The sequence below is a fragment of the Pseudomyrmex gracilis genome, unplaced genomic scaffold (genome assembly GCF_002006095.1).
Source record: "Pseudomyrmex gracilis isolate BER0280 unplaced genomic scaffold, ASM200609v1 scaffold_19, whole genome shotgun sequence".
In the NCBI taxonomy this organism is placed as follows: domain Eukaryota; kingdom Metazoa; phylum Arthropoda; class Insecta; order Hymenoptera; family Formicidae; genus Pseudomyrmex; species Pseudomyrmex gracilis.
In genome coordinates, this window is record NW_018020603.1 from 970,135 (window position 1) to 991,931 (window position 21,797).

General features: G+C 39.6%; 1 protein-coding gene across 5 annotated transcripts in view; it reads right to left on the reverse strand.

Annotated features, from left to right (window-relative positions):
• Positions 1-17,610, reverse strand: part of LOC109851696 (fasciclin-2) — a 104,366-nt gene extending 86,756 nt beyond the window's left edge. For all 5 annotated transcript variants that reach the window (XM_020422029.1, XM_020422027.1, XM_020422028.1 and 2 more), the window contains exon 1: positions 17,323-17,610. In XM_020422029.1, the coding sequence (XP_020277618.1) occupies positions 17,323-17,383 (61 nt within the window). In that variant the 5' untranslated portion in view covers positions 17,384-17,610. The remainder of the gene's footprint in view (positions 1-17,322) is intronic.
• Between the last annotated feature and the right edge of the window lie 4,187 nt (positions 17,611-21,797).

Sequence of the window (21,797 nt, forward strand, 5' to 3'; positions counted from 1 at the left end):
TTCGTCGAAGACTTACGAGACACGGTAAGTAAGAACCCCTCTTTCTGCGAGGAGAGAGGATTAAATGCGCGCGCGCACGAGAAGCCCCGCAAATTAATCGACGAAGCGAGACGCAAACTTCGAGAGACGATACCGCGCGTTGCGCGCCGTCACGAAACAACCCTTCAATCTAAATTCAATTATTTGCCCATCCCCGGGCTTTGGGTATCGGCACTCGAAAATCCGACGTAAGTATTCCGAGCGCGAGCGCATGCCTAGAGACGAATCTCGCTCCGGCAAAGTAACTGCTTCGAAAACTCGCAACACCATCGAGCATTACGTGAGCGAATCACGTGGTAGTGAAGGAAGAAGCTTAAAGTAGACTTCGGCGGACTTTAAACCACCTGCTGACTCCGTCGGGCAGTTCATCCAACCGTGCGCGCGATACCCCTTCCACTCCGACATTCGTTAATGAATTATTTGCGCGGAGATATAGCAACTGGTACGCGAGCAAACAACTTAATTGGCGCGGACTCGTATTTCATGCGCGTCACATGTGGTTCTCACGAAATTATTACCGGCGCCGGAACGGTTGGCTTTTGCGTCTGCTTTTCTTGCGCTTTTGTGTAGAAAAGTAAGATCCATTATAAATTTTGTTGTCTCTGTAGTTTGTACAAAGTAGTCTCATTAATTAACAATGATGATGTAAAAAGAGATAAATGTAAACGAGGAGAGACCTCGGGCTCGTAACGGTAAATCCAATTTAAATATATATATTTGGCGAGTGCGAACCAGCGGGATATTACGCAATGAATGTACTAAAACTTCAGTTTTTAAAACATTTCGACATTTTTACTCCACTTTAGTTGATACGATATGTTTAGATCAATAATTATCTCGTCATTATCTTCTTCTATTTCAAATGTTTAATTGTTATTGTAAAATGTTCAAATTCTTCACGTCGAACAATATATAACGTACTGTCACATGTAAAATTGCTAATAAGTCCCGAACTAGTTCGGGAGATGTATTTAAATTGTAAAAAAAAAAACATTTTTATAACAATTTGCGAATTTGAAATTTTATAAGCAAATTTTAAATTTACATTTTTACCTTTCTAGTTGAAGTGTCCTTTTTGTAATTAATTTTAAAAATTTCATAAAAAGTTAAATTGATAATTTATATTGTGTGATGCACACAAAAACCAAACCATCCAATATGAATTTTTGAAGTGAATTCAGTTCGAATCATCATGTGTAATAATTTACACGTTCGAAAATATATTTTGCGCCACCAATATATGGATCTTAATTATTGAAAACCTGTTTGCTAAACATTTTTATTTTTAACAACATATTTCAGTTTGTATAGTATATCAAACTAGTAAAAATGTATTTCGTTAACGTGAGTTACCAAATAGTCGTGCTTCAATTTAAAAATTTATCTAGAATGCTTGGTTTGCAACACGCATAGATGAAATATTCAATTTACCCTCTATAAAAATTGAAAAATTCGTTCCGAAAAAGACAGCTTGACCAGGAGTCAATTTCGGATCTCGCGCATCTCATGCAAATTTTTATTTTTATATGTCGTAAATGTGAGTTTATCAGAAAACAGTAATAAACTGATATGATAACTCTTATTTAGAGCAAGATGTAAAATATAACCGAATAAATAAATATTTAGCAAATTGAGAATGCAAGACCATTATAAGTTATCAATTTGCTGTTTCTTCGCGCTCCGACGTACTTATCGCTATCTACTTTTGTTCCGACGTGAGACGATAAAAAAAAAAAAGTTTTCGCTAAATTTTCTAAAAGGGAAAATTTATTACGCTCTTTCGTTATCGAGCGTGTAATCTACGATTGTGCCAGTTAGTTTCCGTGGCGTTCTCCATCCCATAAAAGAGAAAACTTTTGCCATTCCTTTCGCACTCGCGAAAAATTTGCCTCCGCACAAACGATGCTCGTTAGACTCTTCTGCGAACTTTCGGGCTCTTTGCTCAAGTTACGCCGACGAGACCACGTGTTTTTCTGTTCGCCACAAAAGTATACATATATATGTATGTATATATGTATATAAATATACATGGATATGGTAAACAGGAGCATGTGTCGCCCTAATATGCGTATCAGCAACACGCAGCGTATATAACGACCCTTCGGAAACTTGATGGCTTGCGACGAAGCTATTGCGTCTTGAAATTGCGAAGCAGTTACGAGCGAGGAAGAAAATGAGTAAATGTTCGCGGCGTGTAAAAGTAAGTTCGTAATATCGACAGCCAACATTGACATTCTTCATCGAGAAAGTTTCTCAGACGGGAAAAAGATGAACAACTCTCGCGCATCTTACCGGCGCGATAGGATAATAAAAGCCGATTTAACGTGAGGTACGCGCGTTGGCCGTTTAACTCGATTTAAACTCAAAAAAGTGTTTACGTGGTTTAAGCACGAGCGAGGAAATTGCCGTGTGATCGCCGCGATAACATGATTTCGTTAAAAGCGAGGGCAACTTTCGCGTTTGCAAAAAAAAAAAAAAAATAATAATTGGCTCGATGTTGCCGTTGCCACACGCTATTGAGAGAGTGAAAAGGCGAAAAAAGGGAAAAAAGATCGCGCGGTATGCTTGAGTGCATTTCTCTGTCAAGTCGCCACACGCATCCGCGACGACGACGACGTTCCCGCGGGATTCGTTGAGATTCTACGAGAACGAACAGCGGTAATCCATCAAAATCAACCCTTGACGCCCTATATGTGGGCTCTCCAATCTCGTTGCGGAAGACGCGACACACGGGGGTGACGCGCAAGTCCAGAAATTAAGCCCTATTCAGAAGAAACGACGCTGAATTACGGTCCATTCAAACGAAATGACTCCACCCGGCTTTACTCGGCCGCCGCACTCCGCGGTTATTAATTACAATGAGCCGTCGTCCACGAGGTTCCTCAACCAGGAAACCCCTCCTTCTCTCCCTTACCGAGCGCGCCACTCTTAACCAAAGCAAATATTTACCCACAAGATCAAATAGATCGTCGCTCTTCTCTTGCAATTTGCCAACTGTCCTACTTTGAACTAAGAGACGATATAGAATTTTCTTCGTAAAAAAGAAGTAGAATTAAACGGAAAATTGGAATTAACGAAAATATGCGTGCTGAAACTCCCTTATGTGTTGAAACTTAGTTTTTTATTGCAAATATTCTTTCTATACTTCCTATTAATTAGGTAAAAAAAATAAAATAAATAACTTTCAAAGTACGTTTCTCGTTGCGCATATGCAATTACTGCGATAAAATGCAAAAAATATAGTTCGGTAAACTTACCATGTCGTGCGAGAGATTGGTTCGTGATTATGCTGTATCAAAAAGTTGGCGTTAAATATTACACAAAATAAAATATTTATCGCCACACACGGTAATGATAATATCGTTAAACAACTTTTGACGGAGAAAAGTGCGGCAAAACACACAATACTTTGTTAAAAACAAAACAAAAAATAAAACAAGCAATTAACGCAAGTCGTAAAAGAAAAATATCGTCTACAAAAATTTATTTGATAGTTGGACGAATAAAACGACTGTTATAACGTAAAGAACTTCGAACAGTACGCGATATATTTTTTAGAAAAATAAAAAAAAAAAAAGCTTGCAACTCCCACCAATAAACGTCGCGCCGGATGGTGGCTTTAACTAAAAATACGGCAAACGCGTTTTATATCTCGTTTTGCATCGCCAGTGGTTTGCGTGATCGCCGCAAATACGATCGATCGCTGTCATCATTTTACACTCGCTATTTTTTAGAAAGTCAGGCGCAATATCGCAGATAATCAGAACGAATCGGTGGAATCAGTCAATCGTTAGACCATGAGAGAGAAAGAGAGAGAGACAGAGAGAGAGAGAGAAGAGGAAATTCCCCTTAATTCGCGCGCGCGATGCAAACCGCTTTCACAAGCTTATAATGCAACATGTGCGTCTGTTGTGTTCCCGATAATTGCGATATATTCATTAGAGCGAGTGCAACAGCAACGTTAATTTATTAATCGTATAGATTCTGCGCTTCAACATACAACGCGTATGATTAGCATGTTTAAGAATGCAAGATTAAAACAGCCGCAAATCGATTTTCGCTTCACAACACGATATATAAAGTATAAGTAAATCTTAAATATAATTTTTTTGTTCTATTTCTGCAAAAAGACGATGTTGTTTGTTATACGCTCTAAACTTTTATTTAACACACTTGCTATGATAGTTTCTCAATCAAAGATTGATTAATCCGTCGATGTAGAATTTCTGCAGCTTCGCCACCGTCTCATCTCAAAAAATTTCAAACTTTTCCAACAACTCCGTACTTTCGATTCAAACGGAAAGATATTCAAACAATAACAAGAGATGAAGGTTTTCCCCCTCGATCTCTAGTGCAATAATGGTGTACACAAGTCCTAAATACGGTGCACGGGAAAATTATCTGCGTTTGTTGCGACACAATCGCGTGCGTAAGTACATACCACCCGAGGCACGGCGAACGCGCGAGAGCGAATGTCGTGCTCGATTCGCAATCGATTCGCGCGCGAAAACCCCTGTTTTATGCAAATCTCACCCGCGCGCTCGCTGCGAGTAATAAATTATTCGCTCGGTCGAGTTCGTTTATGGACGGTACAGAGAGAAAATCTCGTTGCATATACGAGAGAGAAAGAGAGGGCATGTGGTCGTCGTTCTCCTCCCTCCCCTTATATATAACCGATTCTCTGTCGCTACTATTTGTCGCTGCCGGCGCCGTAAATACGACCAAATATTTGCCGCTAATAAAGCCTACGGCGAGGGGATAAATATTTATCGAACGTCATGGATCCTCCTCCGACGAAAATTTGTTCGAATTTGCGCTTCAATTCGGCGGAAAACGAGAAGGATAGAGTCAAAGAGCGCGCGTGTTATCTCGGCAAAGAGATCAACGCGCGTGTAACTTAACAAGGATAACGAATGACGCTTTTCTATTTATATATGTTCATGTGTTTGTGTGTGTGTGTGTGCGTGATATATATAATATACATGAACTGTGGTTTATCGTAGCTCTCTCTTCTCTAACCGCCCTTCATTTTGTTCCCGGCATGTATTGTTGGGGATCGATTTTACGTTCTTCGACGCGCGGAGAAAAATGAAACGTTAATTGCCACGTTCGTTTGCTACGTCACGGAAGCGAGGAGTTATTAACGCTGGATTGCAGTTACGGGCGTGTGCAGTTGCGGATGGACACGTGAGTTGCGGAAATGTTCCTGCGTGAGAGTAATCAGCGAGATTCGAAGTTGATTAATCGTTCCGATTTCGGTGAAACGCGACGAGACACTTTTGCGATAATTGCTCTTAACAACGACAGCGGCGTGTCAAGAATTTAAACAGACGTCGCGCGGTGTAAAGGCGTTTCCCGAATCGCAACGCCGTCAGATTTGGATGCAAATGACACTGGACGATCAAGCATATGAAGCACCACGAGAGAAGTGCAAAGAGAGAGAGAGAGAGAGAGAAGAAGAGAGAGACATAGAGTTTCAAGCTAAATGAGACGAACGATTATGACCGGCGTTCGTGTCATTTATTTAACGCGCCGTTAAATTGAAACACGACGCCTACGTCTTGTCGCGGACGTTCGTTTAACAAATTATACGTTTTTTATGGCTTCCTATCGTCACTTCTCTATCTATTGTGTCGTCAAAAATATTTGCATATTTTCTCAGAGATTCTCCAGATTACAAAGTAAAAGTTGCAAGGAACTGACAAATGAAACAGCTCGTGAAAATTTCAACAATAGATGAAAGAATATACACACTAGGTTGGTGTAAAAAAATTGTGGTTTTACTGAAAAACAGATGTTTGTGATTTTACTGAAATTTATAGACGTTTCCATAGATCCGATTCACTGATCCGGTCTTTTCCAGTAAACAAGAAAAACATTACTGTTTGTTATTTACCGAAGAAGATCCGATCAATAGATCAAAACGTTTGAATTATTTTTTCAATAAAATCACAGTTTTATACATCCTGAAACCTCATTACGCGATATATTTTTGCACTTATTTCTCTCTAATAAACAAATTAAAACCTATTACAAAACTGACAAAAAATTCAAGAAAGTAAGTCGTTACACACTAATCCAATCGCGCAAAGTCGTTCGTATGACAACGTCAGGTGATGAGCGAGTCAGAGAGCGTCAACTTCGCAAAGCTGCGTATTTCACGCGACAATAGGCGGGTTTAATGACCGACGCGCGAAGGAATACGAGAGAGCGTTTCGGTCTCCGAAACTCGAGCGTGTCGACGCTTGTCGGCATCAACACGTCATCGTTATCGCCAGCGCCGTCTTAACCCGCTAGTCTAATTCCCACGGATCGTTATACCGAGATATCGGTCCGTTCTAATCCAGTTCACGTGAAAACGAACCTAACGGAAGCGCGGCCGAGCAGCTACAGGGAGTCACGGCCGACTTACCGCTTTAATGACGGACCCTAACTACCATTAGGGTCGGATGGCAAGGTGGATAGCCCGGCACAAAGCCGGCGAGGGAGCTGCTTCGGCGTTCACCGTCACGTAATTTCTTAAGAAAAAAAGAAAAAAAAGAAAAAAAAAGAATAACCCGGAAGCTTCACCAGAATGTTGCAGCCGGGCGGAATCAACAAAAAAAAAAAAAAAAAAGAAAGGTGCACAAATGTCGCAGCAAACGAAAGATCGTAGCGGTAAATTCCGATTTCCGTGTAAAATAACTGTAAAGTCGTTTATCGCCGTGAGAAAAGTAAGGCTTCTGTCGCCAATGGCAAACTTCCGTTTTGTGTCGAACGTGCTCGAACGAAATTTTTTACGTTCTTAGAAAATTCACCAGGTAATAAAATTCAACGTATTTGCGAGAAAGACGAATTTTACGATTTGCGTCGCAAATCGCAGAATTGATCTGCTCACAAAACATTGATACATCGATCTATTTCGCTACTCAAAGTGATGAGCAACAATTCGCGATTATAAAGACGCATAGAATAACCGCATTGTTAACACGATGTTTCAGTTTTTAAAAATCGATTTACGCAATATATTATCCTGCCGGTGATATCTATCAACTCCTCCGAGTTGTACAAATAGTTCTGATATTTTATTCATCAGTGCAAAACTTTTGGTCTCGTTAAAGTTCGGTAATTAATTATAACGCACTTTTAATCTTAACATACTTTTTGTTGGAATTGAATTAAAAAAAAAAAAGTTTTCAGCAAAAATTTTCTTTCTTTCTTATTATTATTGCTCACATACAACACAAATTAGGAGTACGCGAGAGGTTTAATACAACGATTGTTTAGATGTCTAAAAGGAGAGACTTGAGGTGAGGCGCGTCGAAGAAGGATCTTCTTTGTCCGCACAGGTGCACGAGGCAGGTCGCAGACACAATACCCAGAACAGGTTTTCACAAAAACGACCGAGGTATGGCAGAGGGCTTCTTTCCACCCTCTTCTCTCTTTTCTCTTCTCCAATCCTGCCCTTGTCCTGAAGGAAATGTGCATCGGTATTCCTTTCCTTTTCACATATTTTTGATCGAAAATCTCACGCCACACACACACACACACGCACGCACGTATATGTACAACACATACCTTGCAGTACCTACACCATTATACCTAAAGGTGTTTCCGCGAGAGAACGCACATATTTTCTATAAAAGTTTTTGACTACTTCAAAAATTCCTCATAAAGATTCAAAAAAAAGATAAATATCTAATATTTTGTTATGACATTGATCGATAAATTGTTTTTTTTTTATATTTAAAATTCTTTCTCTCTTTATATTATTTTTCTTAATCTTCTTAATTTTTCTTTAATCTTCTTTTGTAATATTGGGATTTCTTCTGTTTATTTCAAAATAATAATAAAATATTACAATTTTTGTAAATAAAAATGTTAAATATAAATAAAATATAAATATGATGTGTATAAAATATATAAATAATACATAACTAAAATATGTAAAATATGTATAAATAATTAACTATAATTTAATTTTAATCTCAAGTTTAATGTACAAATATTTTGATACACATAATGCAAATTGATAATAAATTAATGCGAGAATATAATACACGAACTCTGTTCCGCGATAACGTGGCGATTAAAGAAAGGGGGGTCACATTATCGAAGCAATTTGCTATGGAACTTCGATAATTGTGCCATTAAAATTATTCAAGTGTACGTAACTGAAGAAAAGATTCGCACCAATTATAAAGCGTTTAGCAACAGTTAGCAAATACAAGCGATACCCAATATATCAGCTTTGTTCCACTTAGTGGTCACAGTGTTTCGTAGCGGAGTTCCGTCGCTTTGACGAGCTTTTTCGAATCCGATTGCGCCAGTCAGTCGCACACGTGTGCTTCAAATGCACAGAAGCAAGGACGATTATTAGTTTTGGAATCCCCAGGGTAGTTGGGAAACGCCACGAATGCTGGAACTGCTAATTCCAACTACGCTCGGCCGATCCCAAAATTTATCACGAGATATAATCCCGGATTAATCGACGAAAATTACATAACTAACACGCAAGTAAGTTGCATGCACGTTCGTACCTACATGTAACTTTTTATAGACTATATATATCGCGTTTACATTTCTATAACTTCTAAAAAAACATTAATTTCAACGAAAAATTTTGTAGATCTATTCGCGCACGACAGTAATTAACGCTCTTAAAAAAAAAAAATAGTTGATTATAATGAAAATACGCGGAACAAATCGAATTATACGAGGCGCCGTTAATTCACGAGCGTTCGCTCGAGAAGAGCTCTCTTTTTCGCGCTCAACGAGAAGCTTGCTCTCGTTTTCTTTTAATAAGCGCACGCCAGAACGGCCTGCCCCATCTGGACGGCGGGTATACTTTAATTAAACCCCATTTCCGCGATAATATTTTTTTCGGGTTTTTTGTTTTTTTTTCTTTGGTTTTTTTTCGGAAATGCTGCAACCGAGAATTTTATTCCGCAAAACGGAAAGAGTCCCGCGAGGCGGGACGCAAATGCGACGCGACGCCGACGCCTCGCGGCGTTGTAATTTGTCCCCTTTATGAACAGCCGATCGTAAAAGTGACCCGGCGGCGACTTGCTCGTTGAATTATTCCACCGAGCACTGCGCGTTTGTATGCGGGCGCGCGACGCACCATGCGCTATTTTACGACCGCGTAAAAAACGAAAGTTCAACCATGGTTGACTGAAACTTTAATCACGCTACTCGCGATCGTAAAACTTACGGCCAAAATATTGAGCATTACCTCTATCAATAGGTTTAATTTCGATGTTTCATTTCGTTTACATCGCTGGTAAATGAACAAACGAGATACCGAGCATGTGAAAATTACTATGTAATTAGTAGTCATATAATATTTCAACGAAATACCGAGCATGTGAAAATTACTATGTAAGTAGTAGTCATATATTTCAATAAGTATTGGGTCATTAAGAAACTGACAAATATATATACACATAAATATATATACATGTATTTATATATAACTTGATTTGTAATGTAACTTGATACATAAAAGTGACACAAATACATTACAATATATTTGTCAAGTTTCATACTCAATGACCCGATATATTGGAATTTTCATTTTTCGTTGTAAAAAGTGTGTTTTTAATTAATTTTGTTTTTCTCCAAATAATAGTTTTGTAATTTATTTAACCAAACGTTAAAAAAAATTCGACAATGAAACAATATGTCTGTATTTTTCTCTAAAATTATTTCTACACACTTGCGACAATATTATTCTTCTATACGATGTTGTAACCGGACTCTTGGTAATAAGAGCGTGTTTTTCTTCTTCAAGAGGTGGATAGTTTATAGTCTGAATAACGACGGTTATTATTTCAGCAAGTTAGCGCTCGCGCTCTTTCTTTAACGTCAACGCAATAGGCATGTGGGCTTATAATTCACGTCGGGTTATCATTTTAACTGGTTAATCCTAGTGACATCATCGAATCCTTTGATCGTTAACGAGACTCGTGCGAGTCAAAATATACTACGTCGCGACAGAACTTTTCATTCATCTCGAATAAGATGTACGAACAAGCGTACTCAGATATTTGTTTGCGTCTTTCTCTTCTCGGTTTAAAGTTCAAGTTTTTTTATCTATCGGGAAAGTAATACAGATAAGTATGATAGATTAATGACAAACAACATTAATCGCCCAACTATTAGAAAAAAAAAACTATTTTTATGTTAATTAATTAACGTTACGTTATGTAAACGTTTGAAGAAATTGTTTTGCAGTTCGTGACAAGTGTCACATTACTGTTGATTACGTTATCGCAATTGTAAATGTTAAGTCATTGGAGTAAATTATTATTCCATCGTTTCGTAATACCATGATAAGAAAGATATGTTAATTGCAAGATATTTTTGTGCGAGTTTCGTAAATTTCAATTACATTGACGTGACGGGATCGTCGTATATTAATATCGAACTTGCGGACTTGAAATGAGAGACAAATTACACGAGTCAGAGCGTGGAAAGATTGCGGCAAATATGTATACGTACACAATATCTGAATAGTATAAGCGATGCGTGAGATGCATACAAAAGAGAAACAGAGAGAGAATAGAATACGTAAAATATATACCTACGTCTTAGACAATGAGATAAATTTCCACGATCGTGAACGACGATTGTGCCGATCAAATACAACGAACATCAATATGTATACAGCAATTATCTATGATTATCACTGAATGCAATTATCTGCAATTATGATTATTCTGATTATTATCGTTGTTATTATTATTATTATTCTTGCATCGAAGTGATGCGCAGAGAATATACACGATATGCATTTGCTATAAATACGCTATCAGTAATTTAATATTGATAGATAATTTCATTGCTATAGTTGCATTAATTAATAGTAAACGATTACACATGTGATATTAATGCCTGTACATTGTTATTCGAATTTATTTTATTTGAAATCGTAATCACACAGGAGAATAATTATAAACGTTATTTTGCATTCTCATTTGTGTCTCATTCTGTCGTCGAAGCTGTTATTTGTATTGTGAGCTATTATTTGTTATTTAAACAATTGACAAAGTTGTACGCGACACAAAAATATCGAAAGCGATAAACTGCCCACTACTCGCGTCACGATACGTTCGCACCTTTGATAAGATATCAGAACAGATTTACACAGACTTGAGAACGGTCCGTGGTAGACGACAATTCGACGAGAGTTTTACGTTGGTTACGCAAACGAGATAGGATGGTAATGCTATTTTCTTACGCCGGTGTTTGCACAGAGATGATATCGATCAGTGCCATCGATATCCGCAGACGTCGTTACACGATAAAAAGGAACACCGTGTTTACAGACCGCCGCGGTCATAGGTAAACGTTTGCACTGAAAACGTGCGCTTCAATTACGCACGCGCAATTCAATTATGCGCGACATCTTCATCGCGAGAATATATCACGCGGACTTCACGTGATAATACATGTAATTAGTGTGAAACGTGTGAATCTTTTATCGTCTAGTTAAGTAGAACGATGCTCAAATAACGGGGGTATCATGTGACATAAACTACTATACAAATGTCGCACATTACTTCCAATTTCGTGCAATATCGATGACGCTATATTTTTGTGTGTTATATTTCTGTGTGCTCGAATATATTTACATAGTGAAATATTTCTCTCTCTCTCTCTCTCTCTCTCTCTCTCTCTCTCTCTCTCTCTCTCTCTCTCTCTCTCTCCTCTCTCTCTCTCTATTCGCAGTTTTTTATATTTTACTTTTCGCGCTATATATTTGCTTGCTAATTAAGCTGATTAATTAAATGTTTTTTTATAAATACAAAATTGCCCGCAGTGTTTTTCGGAAATTTATTCCGGAGGAATGTTACACTAAATATTTATACACCAGAGAGAACACACTTACTTAATATTCAACAATTTAACAGGCTTTTTATATAATCGTTAAATAAAGTTTATATTTCGAAGGTAATTAATATTCATGGAGATTAATTAATTTTACTGGAAAACGAATCGTGCGTGTGCGTCCCAAATAATACATCAAATAAGTTATTGTTCGCATAAATAGCATGATATGCAGCATACATTTTTAAACTGTGATATATTAAAAAACTTTCTAAATAACATGTTGTCATCGCACAAAACGCGCCGTATCCGTCGCTAAGCACAGGCTTTTGCCGATGAAAACGCGGCACGAAAAAGCAGCGTTTTCATAATTCTTTGAACGCGTGCGAGCGAAATTGCAGCCGCAAACTCTGCGGCGCCATGCGCGCGCGGTCTTTTATTATCCTGAAAAACGCCCACGCTCCACGAGTTTTACTACCTCATTAAGCCTTGCGTCACTTATTACGATCTGCCAAGGATAACTGCTATTGCTCTCGATTCTCCAGATAATTCACGAGAGTTCGAGAACAATTTAACGGCGCAATCCCGTTTTTACGGAACAACGAATCTTTCGCGCCCCGCAAATTCCCTCATTTTCTGATACACACTATATTACAAATTTTGCATCATGATTATTACGGGAATAAAACTCTAGCCAATAGATTCCATACTTTCTGTGGTGAAAAAAAAAAATAATTTTAACAATTTAACAACTTGTTTCAAAATTGAACTCAATAATTACGAAATTAATAATCTGATAAAATTTAAAATTCCGATAGTTATACTGTTAAATAATCAAACTGTGGTTTAGGGAAATTATAAAACTAGAGAATGCGAACGCGCTACGGCGAGACAACGGTTTATTTTAGCACGACCCAAATCTTCCGAGAATGTGAGACGGAAGTGTAGAAAATTTTTGCAGCTCATTTGTTTCTAAACATTTGTTATTATTGCTATGAAAACATGACCGAGGAAAAGAAAATCTTTGGGCATTGTTGATTAAACAAGCTGCTTCGTAATGGAGCAAAACTTCCTGCTGACGACTCACGATGCAACATCCAGTTTGCGCAATCTCATGGCGAGCGACACGATATTTGAATGCTTGCGAGCGCGATGATCACGTGAGATAAATGAAATCGAGATGATAAGCAATATTCGTTGCAATCGAATCGATATCAAATGGCGCGTATTAATGGACGCGCTTCGCTTGGAAAATTTACGGGATATTGTGTATGCAACTGCAATTTTTTTCATTAACGGAAAACGCATCAACGTGTATTTTTCTCCCGAAATAAAATCGTAAACAAAAATTGCGTGATACATAGAAATCATTTTAACATCATCTTTCCGTGCAGTATACGGGTTTTCGCTTTTTTATATTAAAAAAAAAAAAAAAATAAAATAAAATAAAAAAAAATAGTTTGAAATTAAATTGCAAATAACAATCAACCGCAACTCAAATTCGGAATGGCAATTACGGAAACGTCGGCGGGGCGAGTTGTAGTAGATTGCCATTAAAGAGATCCGTGGTATGGCAAAACAAATTACCGCGCGCAAGAATCGTAATTAAAATACGCGTTGCGAGTCGTCGTGATGTAGCAGTAAATGAAAGCAGATGTTTGCCGCCAGCGAGCGCTTTTACTCGCCGAAAGATTCGCATTTTAAGCTCGACAGGCAGTTTCGGCGTTGAAGTTTTCCTCAGAAAGAATCGCTAATTATCGACGGTGGAAACCCGTCAAGGAACCCTTTTCCTTCTCACTCACTCGCTCACTCACTCGCTCACTCACTCGCTCACTCACTCGCTCACTCACTCATTCACTCACTCATTCATTCATTCATTCATTCATTCACACACATACACACTCTCTCTCTTATTCGATTCTTGTCCCGAGAGCAACAAAGCAAGGGCGACTCGCTTTTACGACGATGGTGTCCGTTAAAAAAAACCACCGCGGCTCATTAACTGGCGCCGGTTCGGGCCGCGCGCCGGTTTCCGCGGAACATATTTTTTTCCCGACCGCGCGAACAGCGCAATAACCATATAATCAACGGCGTCTCTTTCACTCTTTCTTTCTCTCTCTCTCTCTCTCTCTCGCGAATAAACTGCGCGATAAACTGCGCCGACCACTGGCGCGACACGTTGCGGCCGTTTCCCATCGCTTTTCTTCTCGTTTACCAACGATAGAACCCGACACTATACCCTGCGCGACGCGGGAAAATCCACGATCCGCTCTCTCTCCGCACGATAACTCCCCCGCCGCTGCGAAAGTCTCTCTTCCGGCGCGCCCTCATTTGAGATTATCGTTTATTTTGCGCTCCTGAGAAAATTACGAACAGCGTGAGACGGAAAACACCGACGACCTCATTCGAGCAACCCAGTTCTCAACTAAACCGAAAATTGAAAGAAACTAGAAACACTCGATTGCACCGCGGCTAAGAATTACACGTATATTCGTTGAAGACGGGATACTTTCTTGTAAAATGACAGTCGTTTATTCTGATGGAGATAGTCTTTGCGATGAGATTATCTATTACGACAAAAAAAAAAAGAGTGCAAGAGACAACTTAATTGCTCGTAGATCGGAAAAACTATACGCCATTAACGTTCGTGATAGATATCCCCGGTCATTTGTCATTACCGCAATTTTTTACTCGTTCAATATTCAGCATCAAAGAGCGTTTCTCAGTAATTGCGAGTTGACGTGGCGCTCGGTTAGAAAAAAAAAAAAAAAAAAAAAAAATCCACTTTTATCGTAATTGCAATTATTTCCATTTGTCTTAATATTTCTGCGAAATCTGTGCGAGCTTTAATGAAGCTGCACTTTTCCGACGGTAAAGCTGTTTTGTTTCGCGAGACGGATGAAGTCCAACAGTGACGGATGACCAGAGTTTCCGTAGACACGCGCATCCATCCCGCGGGCGCGATGTACCCGAGGATTATTTCCCAGGAGATTCACGGCGGAACGTGGCCGACTGACGCGACGACGACGATCCATACAATTACGCAGACGTAACGTCATCCGCCATAATTTATACGCGCGTCGGACCGACCGCGACAATGGGACGACACGAAAAAGAGAGGAAAGACGATCCATCTCGTCGCGACTAAAAGACCCGCGATTGAGAGCGCGACGTAATTTACGACGAACAGGAGGAAAGACGAGGAAAGAGGCTACGCGGTCTTTTATCTGTCGAGGCATCTACAGATTACTTTCTATACTCTAGCTAACCCCGAGATTTTGACGTTTTTTTGTCGACTGACTGTTCGAGATCCGAAGACCGTCGCGCATTTCTCGATATCTTCCGATATCGCGCGACTGCCAGATCGAGAATCCGACACACCTTTGTGCGAATCGTCGCTGCGCGAGCAGCCGACTGAATCTCCCGGTTTCCAAGTTTTTTATGCCGTAGAAAGAGAAACCTAAATCCACTGTCTGGGAAAATGACAGACATGGTAAGGTGTTCGAGTAAGGTGTTGCGATGTAGGAAAAGTGAAACACCGCGCCGTGCGCGGCGAACGGTACTTTTCTATCGTATCCTTTCTCTCGTTCTTCACACTCGTTTTATAAATTGCAACCAGTGAGCAAAACGACGGCGTTTATAAGACGAAGGGTGGGGACAACGTGAATAAGAGAGAAGAAAAAGAAGAGAGACGTATGCATTGACGGCGACTCGATGAAACCGGACTGTGGCGAGGAGAAACGAGAGAAGACACGGAAAGAGAGAGGCATCGGCCTCGCGAGCCAAACGATCATGAACGGACGATCGAAAGGGAGAATACTCGAGGAGAAAAGAGGGGAGAGGATATCGCGGGAAGTTGAAGGGAGAAGAATCTCGTCCTTTTGCTGTGCAATTTGCGCGAGAGATCCATGCAGGTATCAGCGAAGAGAGTAACTCGAGGTCGAGCGAGCGATTTCGAGAAAAGTCGACGGCACTATAAAACGACCTTGACTTATGAATATCTTTTCCACAAGTTTCTTTTTTTTTTTTCTTCCAGAATGGGATTTACTTTTGTGTACAAACATAAGGATGTATTGACACTTACACAAAAAGATTTTCTTACGGCCGATTTCTTCAGATCTCTCGATAAGCTATCCTCTAGATAAATTCCTCTGAGAACCAATAAGGAGAACCAATTTTGGGAGATCTAGATAAAGTTATCGAAAACTTATCTAGAAGTGAAAAAATTGGCTGCTACACCAACAGATACATGAAACTAACATCTGGTCAAACACAAAGGTCTTGAATTTCTTTTACAGCGGAGATAAGTAATTATCTCGAGTAAACTTTGAAAAAATTGCGACAACTGTTTTGAGAAACGTGATAAATTTTTGGAATGTGTTAAAAATGTATAAGCAGTATTGTGTTGCCGACTCTCTGTTAACATCTCCAAATCGCATTTTATATCTTCTAGAATGTAAAAACTAATTAAATTGCTACTATCTAATTGAATATTGACACAACAAAGATGATTGAAAAGAGTATAGAAAACAGTTCTAAGAGCAAAATTGCTATTCTGCTAAGTTCGCGTTTGTACAAGTTGAAAAGTTCAAAAGTTAATCAGAGAAACAGTTCAATTTCCAAATGAAAAGACGATAGTAAACACTTAATTAAATATATAAAATACATTAAAAACCATTTAATTAAATAAAACATTTAATTAAATAAATTAAAAACATTTAATAACGTATAAATTGTTTACACTAATTATTTTTTATCGACTCGTTTAATTTTCAAGATAATTTTCGCGTTTTTCTTTGAATCGCTTCAAATATTGCCGACATTAAGTGTGAGCGATCGTTATCGCGAATTTGCCACAGCCGTCAATGATTCATCGCTGACGAGTTCGCGTGCTTCCGCGATTCGATCCGGGCCAGACACGATTACAAAAGGATGCCCCGATGCAATGCGCGTCGTGTTCGCGGAACTCACGGAACCGTGTCGATGGAATATCGCGCGCGCAACAGGACGTGTATCGTTTCGTCGGGAACAAAAGCGAGAGAACGCGCACGAAAACCGGCCCCGGCGGCAACGAAAACCGCCCGACGGTTGGCGGTCGTTTCGAATTCGAACGAACGCGGCGAGAACGGGCAACGCGACGCATAGCGGTGCGACGCGGCGCGCCGTTTCAAATTCAAACTCCCGGTGCGGCGTTAATCGCGTCCGTTTGCGTCAAACTTCACATCGAATTCCAGAGAGCGGTGTGCCACGGCGGTTAACCACCTGCTGAGTGTACTCGCGTGCTCTCACTTATATGTGTGTCGGTTTCTCTCTCTCTTTTTCCCTCTCTCTCTCTCTCTCGACTCTGTCATTTTCCGTGCCGAGATGCGGTGAGTGAAACGGTACCGCGCGAGCGGTCCCCGTGGGAAACCGAGAAATTTTGTCAATTCCCGCATCAACGCTTTATCGCGTGACTAATACTTTTGCATTTACCTGCTAGATTCAGAAGCAGTACGGCGATCGTGACAGAGGCGGGACGCTTATGACGAGCCATCGTGACGCGATCGTTGCCTCTGTTCAGTCTCCACCTGGTAAGACAGTCTTTCTCGCGTGTTCTCCAGCACTTCTCCGTCGTTACGTGTTTTATTTAGTTTTTCACTGACACCACACGCGTTTTTGAATTATTACGGTCGATCATTTACGAACTATTAAACGAAGAAATACATTTGTTGAGTTTCTTGTTATATTGACTGTGAGAGAACACGTCACAACGTCGCGCTGGCCGATCTCGAACTGTGGCGGGGAGCGCGTAGCGTACACGCTCGGCACGGCCTTCGGCGGCGCTCGGTTATCTCCGCCGACCGCACGAACCGCTCCGGCACGCAGGTGATGTGACGAAAGGAAATGCCGACCGATTCTTCTCGCCCGACCTTCCGCGGTCAGATCTTTCTTCCTCGATCGCGTCTCATATTTGTCTGTTTTTCGAGACATCCAAGATTCTAGATGTGGTATGTAAACACAAGGTATGTAAACACATTATTGATAACATTGTTTTAAATTATCTCTTTAGTTTCATTTCATTTCTAGCCACAATGCGGTGTACGAATCTTGGTCTGTTATCTTTCTTCCGTGACTATGGAGATTGTTTATCGCGATTATTGTAGAAAAGAAGAAAACTTGAAATATAAAGAATCTGAAAATTATAAATTCATTGTTAGTTTATATCCGAGAAAAACTTTGCTTTTTTTGCTTAAAATTTGTTTTGCTCGTTTCATGTCACGTAATAAATGTTTTTATACTCACGAAAAAAATTCGGATTATAACAAGTTAACGTTTTTCAAATACGAGTTTGACGAATTTTCGATTCGAAAACGCGTATTGACGAACGTTTGCATTAGGATATTACGATAAAATACGAAAGCTAGATAAATCGCAAATTTGTTGTGTAAGGTATACAATACACTTTCTTCCACAGATAAAAACATTAGCGTAAGGTAATTTCGTTAATGGAGTTAAACTGTATCGCACTCAGAATTATGCATAGATATGGATAATTTACTAAAGCACACACGCCCGCGCTCGCGCACACACCCGCACAATAACTGTTTTTGCTACACTTTTTTACATGTATACATTGAGAGGTTAAATTGCGTGCAACATGTTATTTACTGCTTAGATTAACGGTCAAACTGAACGTTAGTTTAGATTTTTTGCACGTAAAGAACCCGATATTAGCGAGTTCATATACGTAGAGGGTGTCTGAGAAATTGTATCACAGTTGAAGTGTGAAAATAGATCAATCAGAAAAGTGATTTATCAGTTTGCAAAATTTGAAATGTTTATTGAATTATTCATTAATTATTACTATCCAATAAGCGGGTGGAAAGCGATGGATTCTACAAGCGTATGATCTTCAGTTATAAAAAAAACAGCTTATCTCATACAACTAATCTCTCAGCAACGAAAGGCGGAGCAAACAAGCGCCATGTGATACAGTTTCTTGCGATCAGCTGATCTTCACGACACAACACCGTGAAAATTGTACACGCTTAAGTACAGAGTTCGGACCATCGCTTCCCACGTACTCACTGACTCACATTAATTATTTACTAACTCAATAAATATTGAGAATTTTGCAAAATGATAAATAATCTTATAAATAATCCTTAATAAATAATCCTTCTCTCTGTTCAGATTGATTCAACCTATCTTCACACTTCAGCTATGTCAAAATGTTTTAGACACTCTGTATATGTATACATATATACATATATATATATATGTATATCAACCTTTCCGTCTTCGTTTATTTTACTTCCTACAAACGGACGGTCTCTGCATCGTACGCTCGTAAACACGTAACACTTTCCCAAACGAATATAAATCTCTCGTCGGCAAGGGAGTTTTGTTTATACATATAGACCGTATACGGCAATCTTGTTTTCGGAATTTATTTCGAGTTCATGCTTCGCCCGCATATATGCAAAAATCGACGATTTATGGCAGCAGCTTATCCAGTCGCGATACATAACGCGTTGCAATACGGATGTCAATGCAACTAGCATTCCAGTATAATAAAACCTGAACACGCTAATCAACTCAACGGTGCGATAAAGAAAAAAAAAGTTATGACTAATTGATTGATATCAATAAAAATAAGTCATATGACTTATTTTTGTCTTCGGAATGAAGAGTTTAAATTCATTCTCGATTACGAAAGAAGTTTCATTTATTTTCGTTAATTATCTTTAGAGTCGCGATAAGATGTTGCTGCATCGAACATTTATCTCTGTGACAAACTATTAAAGCAAATAACATTACGGTAAATATAATACAGTAATGTTAAATTTATATATTTGTGAGATATGAGTTTTTTTTTTAACCATATAATATAATTTACATAAAAATTTTAACGCGATTAATTTAGCTCTTTCATCTATTTCATTCAACAAATCCTTTCGCCCGGTTTGAGGTTTATGACACACGCGACGTCGTTAAAGAGCTTTCCTCGCGCGCGTTTATATACAGCGATCGTCGCCTGTGATCCCGAAGATTGATAGCGCATCTGTACCTGGCGCGCTACAAACACGCGCAAATATTGCCACGGCGTTAACGATAGGTCCGTAATTACGTCTCCTGTGTACACAATTACTCGAAAGACGAGGGCTTACGGCGCGCGAATGGCACGGCTTATTCCGAGTTTGCCGCGCTCGGAAATGGCTGGGAAATCGAGGTCGTCGCGTTACAGGGAAAAGGAGAAAGGACGAAAGTTTACCTCCGAAAGAAACTAAAACTAAACCCGTCCCGACATCGAGCTCGATAATGAAAGTCTTAATACGACGTATTAACGCGCGAAAACGTTTATTGCACGATCGTTGTGACGCGCGCTTTGTTAATCCTGGTGGCGAGCCAAATCAATTGGATTGCTCCGATTGCTCGGCGACGTCACAATCCCGACGACGATGTGCCTCGGTCACTTCGACGCGGTCTCGAGTGTGTCTTCTCCTCTGTATTTCGAGAAGTATACAAATCCTATCAGCATTTACGACCTCCACCTTCTCTCATTCTTCTTTCTCTCGAGCACAACCTTTCTTTTTCAAATAAACCCACCGCGACCCTCGCCATCGAACGGTTCACCCGAGATGGACCCTTGTGTCTCGCGAGAAAACACGGTTGTGTCTTACGATGATAATCCGAGAGCCGAAGGAGAGGAACGTACGGTCCAAAAAAGACACGGACGATCGAGGCTTCGCTTGTTTATCATTTGTCAACGGACTGTTTACATAGAAGCGAACCTACAAATCGTGAAAGAGATGTGTCTCTCACGCCTTTTTCCCGCGCAAAAAGTCGAACAATGACATACATTCTGTGTCATCATCTCTGTATCTTTCTCACTACTACGATCGATCGTATGGCAATAAAAACCCCCGCTAGAGAAGACGATTGATGCGAAGTTAAAATCTGAGCAAGTCATCTTTGTCAAATTTCGGAACAAAATACGAACGAGAGCTTTGTCATGCAAGAGATTGTGATCGTCAATCATAATTCCTTATTGTATAACTTCTCCGTAGATAATGACGCGAAATTGAATGTTCATAGATAGTTCACGAGTATAAACAAGAAAAGAAAAAAAAAAAAAAGAAAACTTACCGCATCAGATATTGTTTACAATTCACTAGCGAAAATGCCGACACGCGTATTCTCGCATGACAAATTTGTTTGAAGTAGAACAAAGCGTCTTTTTCGCCAAGATGATAAATCGTAATTCCCGCGCGACGTCGGTTGGTACACGGGCGCAAAGGTTTTATCATCTTAAAGCTGTTCCGGAGAGCGGCAGAACCCGTGCCATTCAGTGGTTTTCTGACGGCTTAGCGAGCATCGAAAAAGGTAGATGTGTCGGAGGAATAAAAGAGAAAAAAAACGCGAGGACGAGACCCCGAAACGTTGAACGACGCTTCGAAACGCTCATTTCCTTCTACAAGCGAGCCGGTTATTAAACACTTAAATAAAACTTTCTTGCTGCGTCAAAAAAAAAAAAAAAAAAACAAAAAAAAAACAACGCTTGTAGGCAAGAGAGGAGAGAAGAAGCGGATGAAGAGCGGGTGGGAGATGCGAGGAATAAATTTATGAGAGACAACTGATGCGCTGTTTCTACTCTTCTCCCTTCTTTCTCTTCTCTCTTCGAGATCTGTACTACTAAATTAAATATTTATTTCACGGCCTTCTTTCGGCGAAGAGAGTTGGCTCTTCTCAAGAAATAAACGGGAATATTTCGTTTCATCGAGTTGCCGTTTATTGATTGCCAGGTTGAAATATGAGAGCTTTTCATTCTCCGAGTTTAATTTACGATCGACCAATCGAGTTGTTGACGTCAGGTATAATGATGCACATTACGATCCATACATTTATAAAAGAACTCGAGGAAAACAAGCGAGCGAGATTCCCTAACGACGTAGAAGTCTGCGAAT